Source organism: Salvelinus sp. IW2-2015, linkage group LG13 (assembly GCF_002910315.2).
Source record: "Salvelinus sp. IW2-2015 linkage group LG13, ASM291031v2, whole genome shotgun sequence".
NCBI lineage: Eukaryota > Metazoa > Chordata > Actinopteri > Salmoniformes > Salmonidae > Salvelinus > Salvelinus sp. IW2-2015.
In genome coordinates, this window is record NC_036853.1 from 48,172,751 (window position 1) to 48,192,504 (window position 19,754).

The following is a 19,754-nucleotide window of genomic DNA, read 5'->3' on the forward strand; positions in this document are numbered from 1 at the left end:
ATGTACAGAATAAAAATATTCCAAAACATGCATCCTGTTTGCAACAAGGCAATAAAGTAATACTGCAAAAACAAAGTGACAAAGCAATTAACTTTTTGTCCTGAATACAAAGTGTTATGTTTGGGGCAAATCCAATAGAACACATTACTGAGTACCACTCAATATTTTCAAGTAAAGTGGTGGCTGCATCATGTTATGGGTATGCTTATAATTGTAAGGACTGGGGAGTTAAGCACAGGCAAAATCTGAGAGGAAAACCTGGTTGTCTGCTTTCCACCAGACACTGGGAGATGAATATACCTTTCAGCAGGATAATAACCTAAAACACTGGAGTTGCTTACTAAGAAGACAGTGAATGTTACCGAGTGGCCAGTGTAACAGGGTTAGTTATGTTTCCACATGACACGGCAGAAATATGTATTTGATGTTTAGGTATTCCTATTGGTTGGTTGAATTCACAAATCAATAAGGTGCTATGCCATTGGTCATGCTTACAGATAGGTGGAGATGGCAAAGGTTAATTCTTCCCAGTCTATTGACATGCAAGCGGTAGGTCACTTTCTGAAATACTGTATTCTATTTTCATATTTACAATGTGTACGAGTTCATTATGTACATGTCCGTGTGTGTGTGTATATACAGTTGAAGTCACAAGTTTACATACTTAGGTTGGAGTCATTAACTCGTTTTTCAACCACTCCACAAATTTCTTGTTAACAAACTATACTTTTGGCAGGACATCTACTTTGTGCATGACACAAGTAATTTTTCCAACAATTGTTTACAGACATTATTTCACATATAATTCACTGTATCACAATTCCAGTGGGTCAGAAGTTTACATGCACTAAGTTGACTGTGCCTTAACAACTTGGAAAATTCCAGAAAATGATGGCATGGCTTTAGAAGCTTCTGATAGGCTAATTGACATAATTTATCAGAAGCGTCTAAAGCCTCTAGCCACAAAATTAAGGAAATTAGAAGGGGGTGGAGAATGTCAGCAGACAAGAAAATGGCCTTGCCGAAGTACCCTCCCCCTCTAATTTCCTTAATTTCGTCAGAGTCAAATACTTTCTATAGGACAAACTTCGTCAGGATAGGCAACCGAAATTAATAATTAATGTATGTGTGTTATATTAAACAGAGGGAGTAAAATGTAGGCAAGCAATAAACTTTTAAAGAACTACTCGTCGAATAAGACATGGGAGAGATGACGGATTTTGGCAAACAGATTTATTTAGAGACTAATACACTTGAAACAAATAGCCAAACCGAAAACTGCAGACATTACTAGTGCCTACCCCGCGATCAAACCGGCATAAAACATTTAATGAAAGGCAGCCTGTAGCTGCTTTTTTTGTGAACTAAATGTGCGATTCACACTCCGACCTGTGAAAGGCAGTAATACTTAACACAGCGTATAGTTTGCCGGAAAACCACACAAAAAAGTAAACAGTGATCAAGAACAGTTTCCAGGTTAGCGTTGTTGTTTGGGGATTTATTAACACCCTGGAACTCAAAATATGACTAKGTTACCTGCACAATATCACACACTTACCACATGTAGTATTTAATTCGCATTGGAGACAAGACGTTGCCAATCAATGTTATTTAGGTAACGCTAGCTAGCTAGATACTAACATTAGCTAACTGTATGGTTTTTCACACTCAAATAGCCTCCATCATGGAGGTGCTAGCGAATGCAGCCGTGTCAGAGATCTGTAAACTCGTAGACGACGACTATGCAGTTTTTCGTTTGGAAATAACTCAAAGCCAGAAAGAAAACAGGACATTGCGGAGGAAACTACAGCTACTGGAACTGAAAGTGTCACGGGAGCGCGGCCTCGCCAGTCGTCCCAGTAGTGTCAAGATCCTCGACCGATACAGAGGAATGGCAAGAGGTACATTTTGCAGAAGGCCGAGGCTGTAAATATATGCCTGTCGCCTCCTGCACATGTGTTCAGTTGTGTGTGAGCGGTGCAACTGCGACAAAATCGCTCAGAGGTCATCCCTTAGGGTCTATGCTGCCACCTACCTATATGTAAATCAATATCTCAGTGCAGTGCATCTCTCAGGAAAGGTGGTGGTTTCGAAAGGAGTGGACATTTAGAAAGGAACCGTATAAGGACATGTGGGGTTTTCGAAAGGTGCCACTCAATAAGTCATTTGGGTTATCGGACGTTAGTCATGTGTAACGGATGTGAAATGGCTAGCTAGTTAGCGGGTACGCGCTAGTAGCGTTTCAATCAGTTACGTCACTTGCTCTGAAACCTAGAAGTAGTGTTGCACCTTGCTCTGCAAGGGCCGCGGCTTTTGTGGAGCGATGGGTAACGACGCTTCGTGGGTGTCAGTTGTTGATGTGTGCAGAGGGTCCCTGGTTCGCGCCCGTYTCGGGGCGAGGGGACGGTTTAAAGTTATACGGTTTATAGTTATACTGTTACACATGGTCTGCAGAGATGACAGCAAGGATTTTCAGTTAATCAAAAAAATATATATATTGTGAGCTGTGTCTTTGAACGTTACCTACCGGTAGCCATGTTAAATTAAGCTAAGTTTTTCGTAAATGTAAATACTATCTAACGTTATCAATCAAATGTATTTATAAAGCCCTTCTTACATCAGCTGATGTCACAAAGTGCTGTACAGAAACCCAGCCTAAAACCCCAAACAGCAAGCAATGCAGGTGTAGAAGCACAGTGGCTAGGAAAAACTCTCTAGAAAGGCCAGAACCTAGGAAGAAACCTAGAGAGGAACCAGGCTATGCGGGGTGGCCAGTCCTCTTCTGGCTGTGCCGGGTGGAGATTATAACAGAACATGGCCAAGATGTTCATAGGTGACCAGCAGGGTCAAATAATAATAATCACAGTGGATGTCGAGGCGTGCAACAGGTCAGCACCTCAGGAGTAAATGTCAGTTGGCTTTTCATAGGCGATCATTAAGAGTATCTCTACCGCTCCTGCTGTCTCTAGAGAGTTGAAAACAGCAGGTCTGGGACAGGTAGCACATCCGGTGAACAGGCCAGGGTTCATAGCCGCAGGCAGAACAGTTGAAACTGGAGCAGCAGCACGGCCAGGTGGACTGGGGACAGCAAGGAGTCATCAGGCCAGGTAGTCCTGAGACATGGTCCTAGGCTCATGTCCTCTGAGAAAGAAAGGAAGAGAGAGAGAATTAGAGAGAGCATACCTTAAATTTACACAGGACACCGGATAAGACAGGAGAAATACTCCAGATATAACAGACACCCTAGCCCCCGACAAACTACTGCAGCATAAATACTGGAGGTTGAGACAGGAGGGGTCGGGAGACACTGTGGCCCCGTCTGACGATACCCCCGGACAGGGCCAAACAGGCAGGCTATAACCCCACCCACTTTGCCAAAGCACAGCCCCACACCACTAGAGGGATATCTTCAACCACCAACTTACCATCCTGAGACAAGGCAGAGTATAGCCCACAAAGATCTCCGCAAGGGGGGTGCCAACCCGTACAGGAAGATCACGTCAGTGATGCACCCCTCCTAGGGACGGCATGGAAGAGCACCGGTAGCCAGTGACTCAGCCTGTAATAGGGTTAGAGGCAGAGAATCCAGTGGAGAGAGGGGAACCGGCCAGGCAGAGACAGCAAGGGCGGTTTGTTCCTCCAGTGCCTTTCCGTTCACCTTCACACTCCTGGGCCAGACTACACTCAATCATAGGACCTACTGAAGAGATGAGTCTTCAATAAAGACTTAAAGGTTGAGACCGAGTCTGCGTCGCTCATATGGGTATGCAGACCATTCCATAAAATTGAGCTCTATAGGAGAAAGCCCTGCTTCTAGCTGTTTGCTTAGAAATTCTAGGATAGTATGGGGCCTGCGTCTTGTGACCGTAGCGTACGTGTAGGTATATACGGCAGGACCAAATCGGAAAGATGGGTAGGAGCAAGCCCATGTAATGCTTTGTAGGTTAGCAGTAAAACCTTGAAATCAGCCCTTGCCTTAACAGGAAGCCAGTGTAGAGAGGCTAGCACTGAAGTAATATATATTTTTTTGGTTCTAGTCAAGATTCTAGACAGCCATGTTTAGCACAAACTGAAGTTTATTTAGTGCTTTATCCGGGTAACCGGAAAGTAGAGCATTGCAGTAGTCTAACCTAGAAGTTACAAAAGCATGGATACATTTTTCTGCATCATTCTGTTTGTGATTCTTGCAATGTTACGTAGATGGAAAAAAGCTGTCCTTGAAACAGTCTTGATATGTTTGTCAAAAGAAGATCAGGGTCCAGAGTAACGCCGAGGTCCTTCACAGTTTTATTTGAGACAGACTGTACAACCATCAAGATTTATTGTCAGATTCAACAGAAGATCTCTTTGTTTCTTGGGACCTAGAACAAGCATCTCTGTTTTGTCTGAGTTTAAAAGTAGAACATTTGCAGCCATCCACTTCCTTATGTCTGAAATACAGGCTTCCACGGAGGGCAATTTTGGGGCTTCCCATGTTTCATCGAAACAGCTGTGTGTCATCCTCACAGCAGTGACACTTAACATTATGTGTCCGAATGACATCACCAAGAGGTAAAATATATAGTGAAAACAATAGTGGTCCTAAAACGGAGCCTTGTGGAACACCGACATTTACAGTTGATTTGTCAGAGGACAAACCATCCACAGAGACAAACAGATATCTTTCCGACAGATAAGATCTAAACCAGGCCAGAACTTGTCCGTGTAGACCAATTTGGGTTTCCAATCTCTCCAAAAGAATGTGGTGATCGATGGTATCAAAAGCAGCAGTAAGGTCAAGGAGCACAAGGACAGATGCCGAGCCTCGGTCTGACGCCATTAAAAGGTCATTTACCACCTTCACAAGTGCAGTCTCAGTGCTATGATAGGGTCTAAAACCAGACTGAAGCATTACATATACATTGTCTTCAGGAAGGCAGTGAGTTGCTGCGCAACAGCTTTTTCTAACATTTTTGAGAGGAATGGGAGATTCGATATAGGCCGATAATATAAAAAACTTTCTGGGTCAAGATTTGGCTTTTTCCAGAGAGACTTTATTACTGCCACTTTTAGTGAGTTTGCTACCTTAACTTATAAAGAATGCATTAATTTTACAATGCATTTTTTATTATTGAATATTGTGTTACCTTACATCCTTGCCAATTCTAGACAGTGTCAATAGTGTACAATATGGCATTGATAGTAGCTAACCTAACCACCTCTTTTCCCCCAATTACTCTCTCAGGTGAAGGACATCTCACTGGAGGKCACAGGAGCTTTGTGAAGCCAGCGGGACACAATACATGGAGAGATGACCAACCAATCACTGTTGATGAGGGGAGTAGAACCTCAACCCAGCACGTTATCATGATAGAGGTTAGTGTAACAGTATAACATCAGAATTACAGTACATCAAATGTGGCCAGTTTATTTCAGAAAGGCTCCGCTCAGCTTTTCACCTGCTCACATGTAACATCCTCATTTATCTGCCAGAAGAGCTTGTGAGACTTCCTTACTACATTGTTATCCAATTAAACTCATGTACCGGTAATAACCTCCTCTCTTCTTGTCAGTCTGCAGATACAGAGGCTGCAGGTCCTGGAYGATTGTCTCTGGTCAAGCATGAGAGTTCTGAAGGAGAGGAGGACCCACGGCACAGCAGAGACATTCCTACTGGAGCAGCTGGCGCGCCCCCTGTGGCCATGGAGGACCCCGCTACCCTCCCAGTGCAGCCCAGGACCCGATGCAGAATCACGGAGGTCAGTGGAACGCCGAACGCCGTCCTCAAGTCAGAGACCGACACCGAGACTTTAACGGGGCTGGGACAACTTGACTGTCCTCCTGCTCGCTCAGAGTATTTACTTRARGGTAACATGAGCCTGAGGACGGTTCTGTCCCATCAGGAGTCAGGTGACGTGTTACAGACTCAGAATGACCCGTCCTGTTCATATGTTACGGAGACAGAGATGATACCTGGTGACATGCCATTGGTTTTGGATACACAGACTAATCCAATGAGAGGYGACTGGAACCGGTACAGTAGWAGTGTATACTCTGAAGGGTGCCTAGATAAGAAAGGGGAGGGTCTGGTCGTAGATGAGGTCACTGTGAAAGTGGAGGGTGACGCTCCTCTGACATGGAATGCAGACGAGACTCACTTAGGAGAAGGACACTCGCAGGGCAACACCAGTGACTTCTTAGACTACAGGGAAAGCTTACAGACAAATGGAAATGTTGCGACCCACTCCCCTTTACACCCAGTGTCCACATTGATGGCACCTTTCGATTCACACGGCCACGTCCTTTTCGATCAGGTATTGAACTCAAACAACAGGGCTAGAGAGCAGGCTCAGGGATGGGAAACAACATCAGACAATAGTAAAGAGGAACGGTTCCTCTGCATGTTCTGTAACAAAGGCTTCAGCTGCCCCCAGAAGGTGGAGATCCACCAGAGGGTCCATACAGGGGAGAAATCCTTCAGCTGTACCCAGTGTCACATGCACTTCGCCAAGGCTGGCAACCTGAAGAGGCACCATATGGTCCACACAGGGGAGAAACCCTTTAGCTGTAGCCAGTGTCACATGCACTTCGCCCAGGCTGGTGACCTGAAGAGACACCAGCGGGTCCACACAGGGGAGAAACCCTTCAGCTGTACCCAGTGTCACATGCGTTTCACCCAGACTGGTGACCTGAAGAGGCACCAGAGGGTCCACYTGGGAGAGAGGCCGTTTGCCAGTACGCACTGTGGGAAGAGGTCCTCAGAGAGGAGATACCTCAGGATGCACCAGCAGAAAAACAATTCCACTCTATAACATAGAAAGTAACCATTCCACGRGATATCCTCTGACATTTAGATCAAACCCTGATTTAAAGACAAATATACATTTTCATTCTTGTAAGCAAAATATATCCACATATGKATTTAGAATAACGAGAGTAACAGATTTCAATGTTGAATATTCCTGGGTAAAATATTGCATCCAGACATTGTGTGGAACACCTTCCTAATATTGAGGTGTCGAAAGCGTTCCACAGCATGCTGGCCAATTTTGACTTCAATGCACAGTTGTGTCAAGTTGGCTGGATGTCCTTTGAGTGTTGGACCATTCTTGATACACATGTAAATTGTTGAGCGGAAAAAACCCCAGCAACGTTGCAGTTTTTGACACACGGTGTGTCTGGCACCTGCTACCATACACCGTTCAAAGGCACTTAACATTTTTTTGTCTTGCCCATTCACCCTCTAAATGGCACACATACACAATCCATGTRTCAGTTGTCTCAAGGCTTAAAAATKATTCTTTAACCTGTCTCCACCCCTTTATCTACACTGATTTTTAAGTGGATTTAACAAGTGACATCAATAAGGGATCTTAGCTTTCACCTGAATTCACCTGGTCYTGGAAAGTACACTAATGTTTTGTACACAGTGTATATCCACCATGATGGGCTTCACAGCAACAGTAAACATGTCTAGACAGGAGATATGCTTGTTTAAACTTTAGAATTTCAGTTGATTGCTATAGGGCCCTCTTGAGCCAATCAGTGTAATTTTGTAAATGCCAGGGCCCGGTTTCCCAAAATGGTTCTAACGATGAAAAGGAAGAGAATGGAGAAGAGAAAGATGCCTGTCACCTTTATTAATTCAGCCACTTACTTAGATAACTAGCAAGTTAAGCTTAGGCAAATTGTGTTTTTCACGCAGGAAATATCTTGCTGTATTTTGTAAACGCAGATCTAAAATGCTTATTGTAATTTCTGTCAAATGCAAGATTGACTTTAAGCAAAACATTAGGAAATGTCGCTGGCTACATTCTTTCTATGATAAACATTAGAAAGACTATGGCCATGCATCGCTTTTGCAAAAAAAATACCTTGKTTTTTCATTCTAAGTTAATTTATTTGTGTGGCTGCCAGTCAAATAGCTTTGCACTTCTGTTGTCATCTGATGAAAATGAAGCTATTTTCTGCCGAATGTGTTTCACTAKTGTATTTATTGTGAAGGAAAACTATAGTTAAATAAATAAATAGTTAAATATAAAACGCGACCCCTGTCTACACAGCTGGACTCACCTGCTCCCGCTTTCTCCCGTTGTGCTATTTGCAAACCAACTGTTCTGGGGAACTGRGGTAAGCTTCATAATGTAAAATGATGTCTAATGAAGAACGCTATATGCTTTATCTCCTAACGTATTGCACAAGTTGACTGCAGGTATATGCTTAATAGGATCAGACCCCTTTTTRCAATTTTCTCCTACAATGAGATACCCAAATCTAACTGCCTGTAGCTCAGGACCTGAAGCAAGGATATGCATATTCTTGATAACATTTAAAAATAAACACTTTGACGTTTGAGGAAATGTGAAATTAATGTAGGAGAATCTCTGGTAAAAGATAATACAAACAAAAAATACATGTTTGTTCCATCATATTTTCAAAATGCAAGAGACAGGGCATATGTTAGGATTCTGTGTCATTTTAGATGTTGTCCACAAGATGGCAGCAGTGTGTGCAAAAGCTTCAGACTGGGGGGGTGAAGCCAGAGACAGCAGTGGGGTCAAACTGTAGAACCCAGTTTCTACATTTGAATATAGACATTTATTTTTTCTAACAAAACTACACTACATTTTATCTCTGGAACCCWCAGGATGACAAATCAGATGAAGATTACTGAATGTAAGTACATTTTTTTTACTTTCAAGGTGAATGTATCAAACCAGTTGCCGTGATGTGTTTTGTTGTGTATTTTTCTGTAATAGCTACTGTAAATTGGACACTGCAGTAAATTAACAAGAATTTAAGCTTGCCCATATAAGACATGTCCCGGAAAGTTGGCTGTTGTGTACAATGTTTTCTAGTCACATTATRGCATATTGAGCAACAACCGTCCCGGTGTAGGAACAATGATCCCGTAGTTGTTAAGTAGCTACAAACATAAACATTTATTGAAAAACTGCAAAGAAATAGTTAATACGGTATTGATAAACCATTCTGTGGCTATTTCCAAATACCCCAGTATACACGGTTTACCTCCCAAGCCTAGTTCCTAAATGTTTTGTACACTCGGTGTATAAGGCATATACTGGAAAAGCCTAAAGTCTGTTACGTATTGTGTTTGTACWGTGTAAGCTATAATGATGTTCACAAATGCKTATTTCATTACCTCCATTCAATACTMAATTTTTTTTCAAGACCGGATGCACCAGAATATGAATGCAGATTTGTAGTTGACGTGTGTGGTGTATTTAAAACTTGTTTATGTTTATTAATAAACACAAAATGGTACTTTTTCAACACGGTCATTGAGACTCTCTTTAATATACACAACATCTGATCTCACTCTATTCTGCATACACCCAACAGCACTTTATAACCAATATACACTTACTAAATATACCCACAAACAAACAAACACCTACTGTACACGTCAAAGTAGTTTTTTCAGGTTTGTTTGACTTATCATAGATGACTAATTTACCCACATCATATTTATGTCCACCCTGATGGGTTTAACAATTAAATCATTCTGTAACTACAGTATAGGACTCAAACGTAGTGTGGATGGGTAAACACTCCATGTTGAATGTGTGTTTATTATCTGTGTATGTGTACCTGAGGGAGTGTCTGTATAATCTGTATCACCTGTCTCTTCCAGGAGGAGGAGGGTCCAGAGGTGCTGCTGGTGAAAGAGGAGGGGTGTGAGGAGGGTCTGGGGAACCCTGAGGAGACCATGGTCATGGAGGACAACCAGACTACACCTCCTCCTGAACTCACAGAACCAGCTGAGCAGCACAGGACCACACACAGTCTCACTGAGGTGAGTCCACTGTGAACTACTGTCTGAATGGTATTAGGTCAGGGCCCGTATCCACAAAGCCTCTCAGAGTAGGAGTGCTGATCTAGGATTAGTTTTGCCTTTTCGATCATAATCAATAAGACTAAGTAGACAGGTGGGAACCTGATCCTCGATCAGCACTTCTACTCTTTGTGGATATGGGCCCTGGGCATCTCAGAAAAGGTCCTAGGAATCCAGTTCAAACCTGTTTTAAGACTAAAAACACTCCCAGCTCAGAGTAGGTTTTAGGATGGTGTTAAGACACTGCCCAGACAAACTCTGAGGCAGGAGTAAAATCAACTCAAAAGTTTCTCAGCTGGTAATCACAACAGTTTGAGGTACTGCAAATGAAAGATGGTGATGACGCACGCTCATTGGCATTGTCACAAATGATGGGGAATAACCAATCGCAATGAGGCATCGCCAGCTGTGAACTCTATAGTAGTGGTTCCCAAACTGTGGGGAGGGAGGGTGGAATTTCGAAATGAGTTTTTCTCTTGTCATGTCAGTCATTGCATACCGTAGAGAGCTATTTAGAACTTGTCAGAAATGTCCAGATCAACTAGCCCATGTCAGCTAATGTTTTTTTAGCCCATAGATTTTCCTGTAACGCTTGAGTCACTCAAATATTACGGGATGTTCTCCAATGCTGGAAGGGGGGCCTGAGTGAAAAAGTTTGGGAACCCCTGCTCTATAGCACGTCTTAAACCACAATGAATGTGACTGTGAATGTTAGAATTTTCGCCTGACACGATCACATTGCCTAATCTTAATTATTGCCTACATGATATGTTGGCATGCATAACCTTTTTTTTAACCAATTTATGATGGTTGTTTAAAGCAAAATGTTGACTATTGCTGTTATCAACACACTCCTCACTCCTTTTAACAACTGTATATCGCTTTGGCACAGTAGGTATCAAGTCACTTGCCAATAATGTTGCATGCAACATTTTACTAAAGGTCTATCATTTTCATTGAACACAATCTAAGTTAACTTAAGCCCTAGATGCCTTCCATTGCTACAAAGGGATAGCTTGACATAACATGTTCTAGGAAATTAAATAATGAAAAGAAAAACATGTTTATTAATTTCTGCCTAGTGGTTATAAGTATTTAGGCATATCATGTGAAATGATTGTCAAAAGTGCAAGAGATACTGTTGCATGTAGGTCTAGATTATTTATGGATTGATCATATATAAATATCAAAACATTATTCCAACAAATTCCAAAGCATTTGCAAGTGGCACAGGAACCACTGACTCYCTGCATATTTACCCATAAGAGTAGGAGTAAAATGTCTCGATTCTCAGCACTTACGACCAATTTCCTACTCTGAGATGCTTTGTGGATACGGGCCCAGGTCTTGATTAATTTTGTCTTAAGTGTGGGACCGTGCCTTTGAATTATCAAAGCTTTAAAGAGTGTCAAGTAATCAAATCAACTAACACATTTGCTGCATAGTATCAAATCAACTAACATGTTTGCATAGTACTCATAGCAATCCCTCTTTGCCCAATCAGAAGATGCTCCATAGCAGGGTGCTCATATGAGATTTCTTGATCCAACATCCTCTCACTCTGTATCTATTACAGTCAGTAGACATGGAGGATGGGAAGCCTGACCTGCTGCTGGTCAAAGAGGAGACGATAGAATACGGACCAGAGAGCATTGATCTGCTGAGTGGACTAAAGATGGGGGAGCAAGGTAAGGGAGAAATACATATAGCCTACAGTAATAGATCTTCAATGGGCAATTTTTTTTCTTATTCATTCATAAAATTAAGTCAATACAACCCTATGTTTATATACAAAACACACACATTATAAATGTATGAACTTGAGCAAGTAATTGACTCCACTGCATATGTAGAGTCTTCTCTGCCATGTTTGTGAAGTCTATTTTCTAACCTCTTCCTGAAGGTGGTTGGCTCGAGCCAAACAGAGCAGACTGGGCGGCCATCTTGGATTCCCAGACCCAGGCGTGTGCAGCTAAGGGTCCAGGGGACAACATCACTGAGCAGGCCAGGACCAGAGGGGACATAGTGGATGTCAGTGGATGGGACAGCATCCTCAATTCTGGGCTTGGGAACAACACTGTTAACCACAACCAGAAACAGACAGTTGAACACAAAACAACAACTGAATTTAGTCTCCATGACAACAGACTGGCTGAGACCAGGGCGAGGCGTAGATTTGGTCTGCGGGGACGAGGAGGTGTCCGTATTTGTCTGGAGAGAACAGACACAGACTTGACTAGCATTGATCCGTCCTGCTCCTATAGTTGTGATTCAGAGAYACTGATGGTCCCTCTAACAGGTGCTGCCTTCAGCCTGCCTTCTATAGGATCTATCAACTGGAACATGGACCCTGCAACAGCACAGACACTCCCTGGCCTTCATCCTCCTCATACTCTCCTCCTGTTAAACCAGACCTCAGACAATGCCAGTGCCTCAACACTAAATGGCTACACAAGCCCATTGACAAATTACATTAGTAGTAATGCTATCAGCAAATACGGAGGCAAAGAGAAGCGCTTCCTGTGTTCATTCTGTGGGAAAGCCTTCAGTTTCCCCAAACAGGTGAAGATCCACCAGAGGATGCATACTGGGGAGAAACCGTTTGTCTGCCCCCTATGCCGGGCCAGTTTCTCCCACCCGTCCAACCTGAAGAGGCATCAGAGGGTCCACACGGGTGAGAAACCCTACAGCTGCCCCCAGTGTGAGAAGAGGTTCTCCCACCAGCACCATCTGAAGATGCACCTGAAGATCCACACAGGAGAGAGGCCGTTCACCTGTACGCTACCTCAGGATGCACCAGCAGAAAATGCACACAGCCATGTATAGATTGTAGTGATATGTAGTGTAGTACAAGTTAGTTTGTAGTTAATTCTGTTGGTTTTAGATGTATAGAGAACTGGATGAGGATAACTGAGGAAAGAAAGAGTATGATGAGGCAGAGTAGATGATATGGTGATGGTTGGTGTGATCGTGTCTGTAAAAATGCTTCACTGATAAATTGATAACCTTGTCTTTTGGTTTGATGCTGGTGTTTTATAATGAGGAAATTATAGTGCCTTAATTCATGTTTACTTTACTACTTTATGTAAAGATATGTGTATTGTAATGTTGAACCTTTTCCAAAGCGAGGGCACCAGATTTACAGAAAAGTTATTTTACTTGTCATGTATCGTTTGTGCAATAAAAGTACTGAACTTCATGTTGAGTGTGTGACCATTGAAAAAACATGAAATACAAAATTGACTCTGTGCTGACTGACTTGGTTATTTTTGTATCATTGCAGGGACTGAGTTTCCCTTATTTCAGTCGAACCAAAACATTATACTTCATTCTTGAATCAACACATACGGAATTGTTTTATAATAAACTCCAATGGCTCCATATTGTTAGGTACTTGAATCACAGTGCTAGAGATGGGCTCAACTGTGGTTAACATTTTATAATATAATTTCATGTTTCTGTAAGTACAGCAAAGAGTTCCTTATATAAACCTTTATGCTGTTCTGTTGAATTTGGTGAATATCTGCTCTGAATTAAGATGCCATTCTTTCTGCAGACATCTTTGTGTTTCAGCTATGACATGACACCTTGAGTTTGAACACATCTATTTTGGTAATTGAAGTGGATTTACATCCGGTAACAGAATTATGGTAATGAAATGACATCATCGGTCCCTGATCTGTACTATATAGAAATTCATAATTATGGATTTGAATGTTTATGGTGATGAATTCTGAATAGGTACACAAAAAGGTAGAAAAATGCGATATCCACCTTTGCATATTTGGGTATAATTCTACACACTGGTTATTATTCTAATCGACCCCCAAACAAGACCACAGTTGGGCCGACCTAGACAAAATCTAAACCAATCGTATACGTCTACGTTTCACAAGTTTGGACATGACAGTAGAGTTCAGTAGAAAGTATTCAGACCCCTTGACTTTTTKCACATTTTGTTACGTTACAGCCTTATTCTAAAATTGATGAGGAAAATATTTGATTTAATCAATCTACACACAATACCCCATGATGACAAAGCGAAAACAGGTTTTTAGAAATGTTTGCAAATGTATTTAAAATAAAAAACAGATACCTTATTTACATAAGTATTCCGAACCTTTGCTATGAGGCTCGTAATTGAGCTCAGGGGCATGTTTCCTTTAATCATCTTTGAGATGTTTCTACAACTTGATTGGTGTCCACTTGTGGTAAATTCAATTGATTGGACATGGTTTGGAAAGGCACTCACTTGTCTATATAAGGTTCCACAGTTGAGAGTTCAGGTCAGAGCAAAAACCAAGCCGTGAGGTCAAAGGAAGTGTCCTTAGAGCTCCAAGACAGGATTGTGTCGAGGCACAGATCTGGGGAAGGGCGYCAAAAAAATTCTGCAGCATTGAAGGTCCCCAAGAACACAGTGGCCTTCATCATTCTTAAATMGAAGACGTTTGGAACCACCAAGACTCTTCCTCGAGCTGGCTGCCTCGGCCAAACTGAGCAATCGGGGGAGAAGGGCCTRGGTCAAGGAGGTGACCATGAACCCGATGGTCACTGTGACAGAGCTCCAGAGTTCCTCTGTGGAGATGAGAGAACCTTCCAGAAGGACAACAATCTCTGCAGAACTCCACCAATCAGGCCTTAAATAGAATAGCCAGACGGAAGCCACTCCTCAGTAAAAGGCACATGACAGCCCGCTTGGAGTTTGCCAAAAGGCACCTAAAGGACTCTCAGACCATTAGAAACAAGATTGAACTCTGGCCTGAATGCCAAGTGTCACATCTGGAGGAAACCTGGCACCATCCCTACGGTGAAGCATGTTGGTGGCAGCYTCATGCTGTGGGGATGTTTTTCAGCGGCAGGGACTGAGAAACTAGTCAGGATTGAGGGKAAGATGAACYGAGCAAAGTACAGAGAGATCCATGATGAAAACCTACTCCAGAGCGCTCAGGACCTCAGACTMGGGTGAAGGTTCACCTTCCAAAGCACACAGCCAAGACAATGCAGGAGTGGCTTCGTGACAAGTCTCTGAATGTCCTCGAGTGGCCCAGCCAGAGCCCGGACTTAAAACCCGATCTGACATCTCTGGAGAGATGTAAAAATAGCTGTGCAGCCATACTCCCCATCCAACCTGACAGATCTTGAGAGGATCAGCAGAGAAGAATGGGAGAAACTCCCATTGAATTGTGTTGAAGKATACAACCTCAGGGAGCTACAGACAGTTCCTTGGACCTAATGGTATAGTTTTTGCTTTGAGATGCCAACTGTGGGGTCAACTGTGGGACCTTTGTYTWGACAGGTGTGTTTCTTTCTAAATCATGTCCAAACAATTGAATGTCCAAACAAAGGACTCCAATCTCAAGGATGATGAAATGTACAGTGTCTTCAGGAATACTTATGTGAATTAGATAATTCTGTATTTCAATTTGCTAAAATTTCWAAAAATAAGTTTTCACTTTGTCATTATGGGGTATTGTGTGTAGAWGGMTGAGAATTGTTTTWGAATTATTTTTAATCCATTGTGAATTCAGGCTGTAACAATGTGGAATAYGTCAAGAGGTATGAATACTTTCTGAAGACACTGTACATTTCAGTATATACACACAAAGTTGGTCACATGGGGGAGAGCCGTTGCTTTGTTTAAAAAAAAACAGGTTTGCTGTTAACTTGCGCTATATGAGATGGAATCATGGCTCTGTATCAGTGGAGGCTGCTGGGGTGAGGACGGCTCATAATAATGGCTGGAACGGAGCTAATGGCATAATACCATTCCCCTAATTCCATTACAGCTATTACCACAAGCTTGTCCTCCCCAATTAAGGTGCCACCAACCTCCTGTGCTCAATATAATACTGTAGAAATGTCGGGACCAGTTTATTACTGGTCACCCATTCTAAAACTGACTGCAACTCTGTTTAGGGTCTCTTTGTTTAGGGTTGCAGTGATTTCACTAGCTGTGGTTGCTGACACGTATAGGGTTGAATCATCAGCATACATGAACACACAGGTTTTGTTTAATGCCATTGGTCATTGGTATAAAAAAAAAAGAGTAGAGGGCCAAGAGAGTAGTGGTACACCACACTTTACATGTTTAACATTAGAGAAGCTTTTATTAAAGAAAACCCTCTGTGTTCTATTAGATCAGGGGTAGGGAACCTTTTTGCCATCAAGGGCCATTTGGATATTTATAAATTAATTTGGGGGCCATATTATTAAAATTAGCTATTTTCTGCTTAATTCGTGTTTTAATGTGACTTTAATCACTGACATTGGTTTTATAGTATAAATATGACTTATGATGTTTCTTGTGTCCTTGAGTATTTAGAAAAGTGCTAGTCCTATTTAAATAAATATTAGTATTGTAAATAATGTTGTTGTTATGATTACTTGTTCAAACTCACCAATAATGTGATGGCTGAAACTGCTTATCTTTGACGAGGCGTTTGATGTCAGCTGGCAGTGAAGATGACGCTACTCGCAGCTGGTTTTCCAGGTTTGTGTCAGTCAGTCTTGAGCGGAATCGAGTCTTTGCAAGAGTCAGTTTGGAAAAGAACTGCTCATAGCAGTAGGTCGTCCCGAACACAGATGTAAATGTAAATGTCTCCTCAGAACCGGAAAATGCTCAGCGCTAACGTACATTTTGTAGAACTCAAGGAGAGGGAGGTTGTTGTACCTGGCTTTGAGCTCGTCATTGCTTTGCAGCTCAATGACTTCGTGTTGTAGGCCATCCGGCACATCCGCTGGTTCGACGTTAAAACGGGTTTAAAAATGTTCAACCCGGTTGTTACTTTTCACATCCTTAAACCGGTCACAGTTATTGACTGTATGCTTGTTTATCCATGTGTAACTCTGTCTTGTGTGTTTTGTCGCACTGCTTTGCTTTATCTTGCCAGGTCGCAGTTGAATGAGAACTTGTTCTCAACTAGCTTACCTGGTTAAATAAAGTGAAAATATATATATATATATATAATTTTTTTTTTAAAGGGCCAGATGTATACAGAAGGTGTCCTCTACATAGAGGTGGATCAGAGAATCACCAGCAGCAAAAGAGACATAATTGATCTATACAGAGAAAAGAGTCCGAGAATTGAACCATGTGGCACACCCCATAGAGACTGCCAGAGGTCCGGACAACAGGCCCTCCGATTTGACACACTGAACTCTGAGAATAGTTGGTGAACCAGCGAGGCAGTCATTTGAGAAACAAAGCTATTGAGTCGACCAATAAGAATGTGGTGATTGACAGAGTCGAAAGCGAGGGCCAGGTCGATGAAGACGGCTGCACAGTATTGTCTTTTAACGATGGCTTATGATATCGTTTAGTACCTTGAGCAGTCGCGAGGAAAGATCAAATACTTATGTCATGCAATAAAATCCAAATTAATTACTTAAAATCATACAATGTGATTTTCTGGATTTGTTTGATTCCGTTTCTCACAGTTGAAGTGTACCTATGATAAAAATTACAGACCTCTACATGCTTTGTAAGTAGGAAAACCTGCAAAATCGGCAGTGTATCAAATACTTGTTCTCCCCACTGATATATGAAAAAGACAGGCTATTTACACGGATAACACAAAGACAAACACACGTTGACTGCTATGCCATTGTAACAGGTTGGTTATGTTCCACTTGCCTCTAAAAATGTGTATTTGATGTTCAAGCATTCTTATTGGTTAGTTCAACTCTGATGACAATAAGGGGTGTTGTGATTGGCCCCGCTTGCAGATAGGGGGAGATCGGCAACTCAGTCTTCCCAGTATGAAAATGTGATGCGAGGGGTAGGTCACGTTCTGAATACTGTTTTCTATTTTCTATTTACAAATGGTACAAATTTGCTGTACGTTACTGATTTTATACATGTGGTTATATGTACCTGTTAGGATTGAGGGGCTTCTGCGATGTGCTTGCATATGATTGCTGTAAATAATTTGTTAGCTACCATACACCGATGTCATGGTCACATAAAGCCACGGCTAACACAGTTGTCTTCATGCTACAGATTTCCCATCGACAGCCATCATCACTTTTAAGATCCTGCACAACTAACGCATGCTTTCCCATTTAACCACCAGTATTACACATGTTATATTTTGAATTGTATTTTGTATTTGTTCACCCAGTATGAAAATGCTATGTGAGGGATTTTGCCATCGACAGCCATCATCAGCTTTAAGTCCTGCACAACTAACGTGCTGGTTTCCCATTTAACCACAGCAGAAATAAATGATGCTCAACTGGACTTACTGCCGAAGTTATTATTTTGTGAAAACACAAACGCATGGAAGTACACTATACATCTGTACACCATCTTGGAAACAGTCAGACAGACACTTGTTATGTCCAACCATAAGCCAAATTCACACATCCACTTTCATCACTCAGTTCCGCGACAGTTTCCCCTTCATCTCCATGAATTGTTTTACTTCATACTTCAGTCCGTAAAACCCCGCGTGACCAGTTCCACAGCTCAACTCGCACAACACAGTGGTAAACTAGATCACCATACTCCGATTCAAGATCCCTCAATAGCTCCTTAAACTGGCGTTGTTCAGCCCTTTGCTTTAATAAAATTGATGGTCGACACTACAGTTCATTACGTTCGTCGCTTCAGGACTGTATACACAGACTTTCTTGATGTACGATGCAGCTGCATACAATTAAATCACATCAAGACAGACAACTCATTCATTTTTCACTAATGCGTTAACCCCTTTTCGAGCCAACCATTCTGGCGCTCCATCTGTAGTAAGGCCACTTAATTTTTCAAACCGTAGCTCAAATTTGCTCATAGCTGAGACAAGTCTCTCAAACAAGTCCTCACCTCTGGGTGGCCATGCATGCTCCAAAGACAGCAATTCGGAAGCTTCAAAGAACTGGAAGCTTCAAAAGAGGGTGGTGCTTGGAATCATTTTTCTCCCTGTCACCCATGGTTACCTGCAAGGAAAACACATGCCGTCATCATTGCTTTGCACAAAAAAGGGCTTCACAGGCAAGGATATCTGCCCAGTAAGATTGGCACCTAAATCAACCATTTATCGGATCATCAAGAACTTCAAGGAGACGTTCAATTGTTGTGAAGAAGGCTCAGGCGCCCAAGAAAGTCCGCAAGCGCCAGGACCGTCTCCTAAAGTTGATTCAGCTGCGGATCGGGCACCACCAATACAGAGCTTGCTCAGGAATGCAGCAGGCAGGTGTGATGCATCTGCACGCACAGTAAAGCGAAGACTTTTGGAGGATGCCTGGTGTCAAGAATTGCAGCAAAGATTTCAGCCACTTCTCTCCAGGAAAAACATCAGGGACAGACTGATATTCTGCAAAAGCTACAGGGATTGGACTGCTGAGGAGTGGGTAAAGTCATTTTCTCTGATGAATCCCTCTTCCGATTGTTTGACATATGGAAAAAAGCTTGTCCGAGAGAGACAAGGTGAGCGCTACCATCAGTCCTGTGTCATGCCAAAGTAAAGCATCCTGAGACCATTCATGTGGGTTACTTCTCAGCCAAGGGAGTGGCTCACTCACAATTTTGCCTAAGAAACACAGCCATGAATAAAGAATGGTACCAACACATCCTCCAGAGAACTTCTCCACCATCCAGGAACAGTTGGTGACGAACAATGCCTCTCCAGCATGATGAAGCACCTTGCCAAAGGAAAAAGTGAACTAAGTGGCTCAGGGAACAAAACATCGATATTTTGGGTCCATGCCAGGAAACTCCCCAGACCTTAATCCCTTGAACTTGTGGTCAATCCTCAAGAGGCGGGTGGACAAAAACAAAAACCACAAACTCTGACAAACTCCAAGCGATTATGCAAGAATAGGCTACATCATCAGGATGTCGCCAGAATTAATTGACAGCATGCCAGGGCGATTGCAGAGGTCTTGAAAAAAAGTGTCAACACTGCAAATATTGACTCTTTGC

At 42.3% G+C, this 19,754-nt stretch overlaps 1 protein-coding gene across 1 annotated transcript; it reads left to right on the forward strand.

The window, feature by feature from the left end:
- The first annotated feature begins 1,055 nt into the window (after nt 1-1,055).
- LOC112081191 (uncharacterized) lies at nt 1,056-13,083 on the forward strand. The gene is made up of 6 exons (XM_070446406.1): nt 1,056-1,901; nt 5,225-5,355; nt 5,553-5,738; nt 9,635-9,796; nt 11,412-11,523; nt 11,739-13,083. Exons 1-6 carry the CDS (start codon nt 1,655-1,657, stop codon nt 12,659-12,661), a joined length of 1,761 nt encoding a protein of 586 aa, XP_070302507.1. The 5' UTR covers nt 1,056-1,654; the 3' UTR covers nt 12,662-13,083.
- The last annotated feature ends 6,671 nt before the right edge of the window (nt 13,084-19,754 follow it).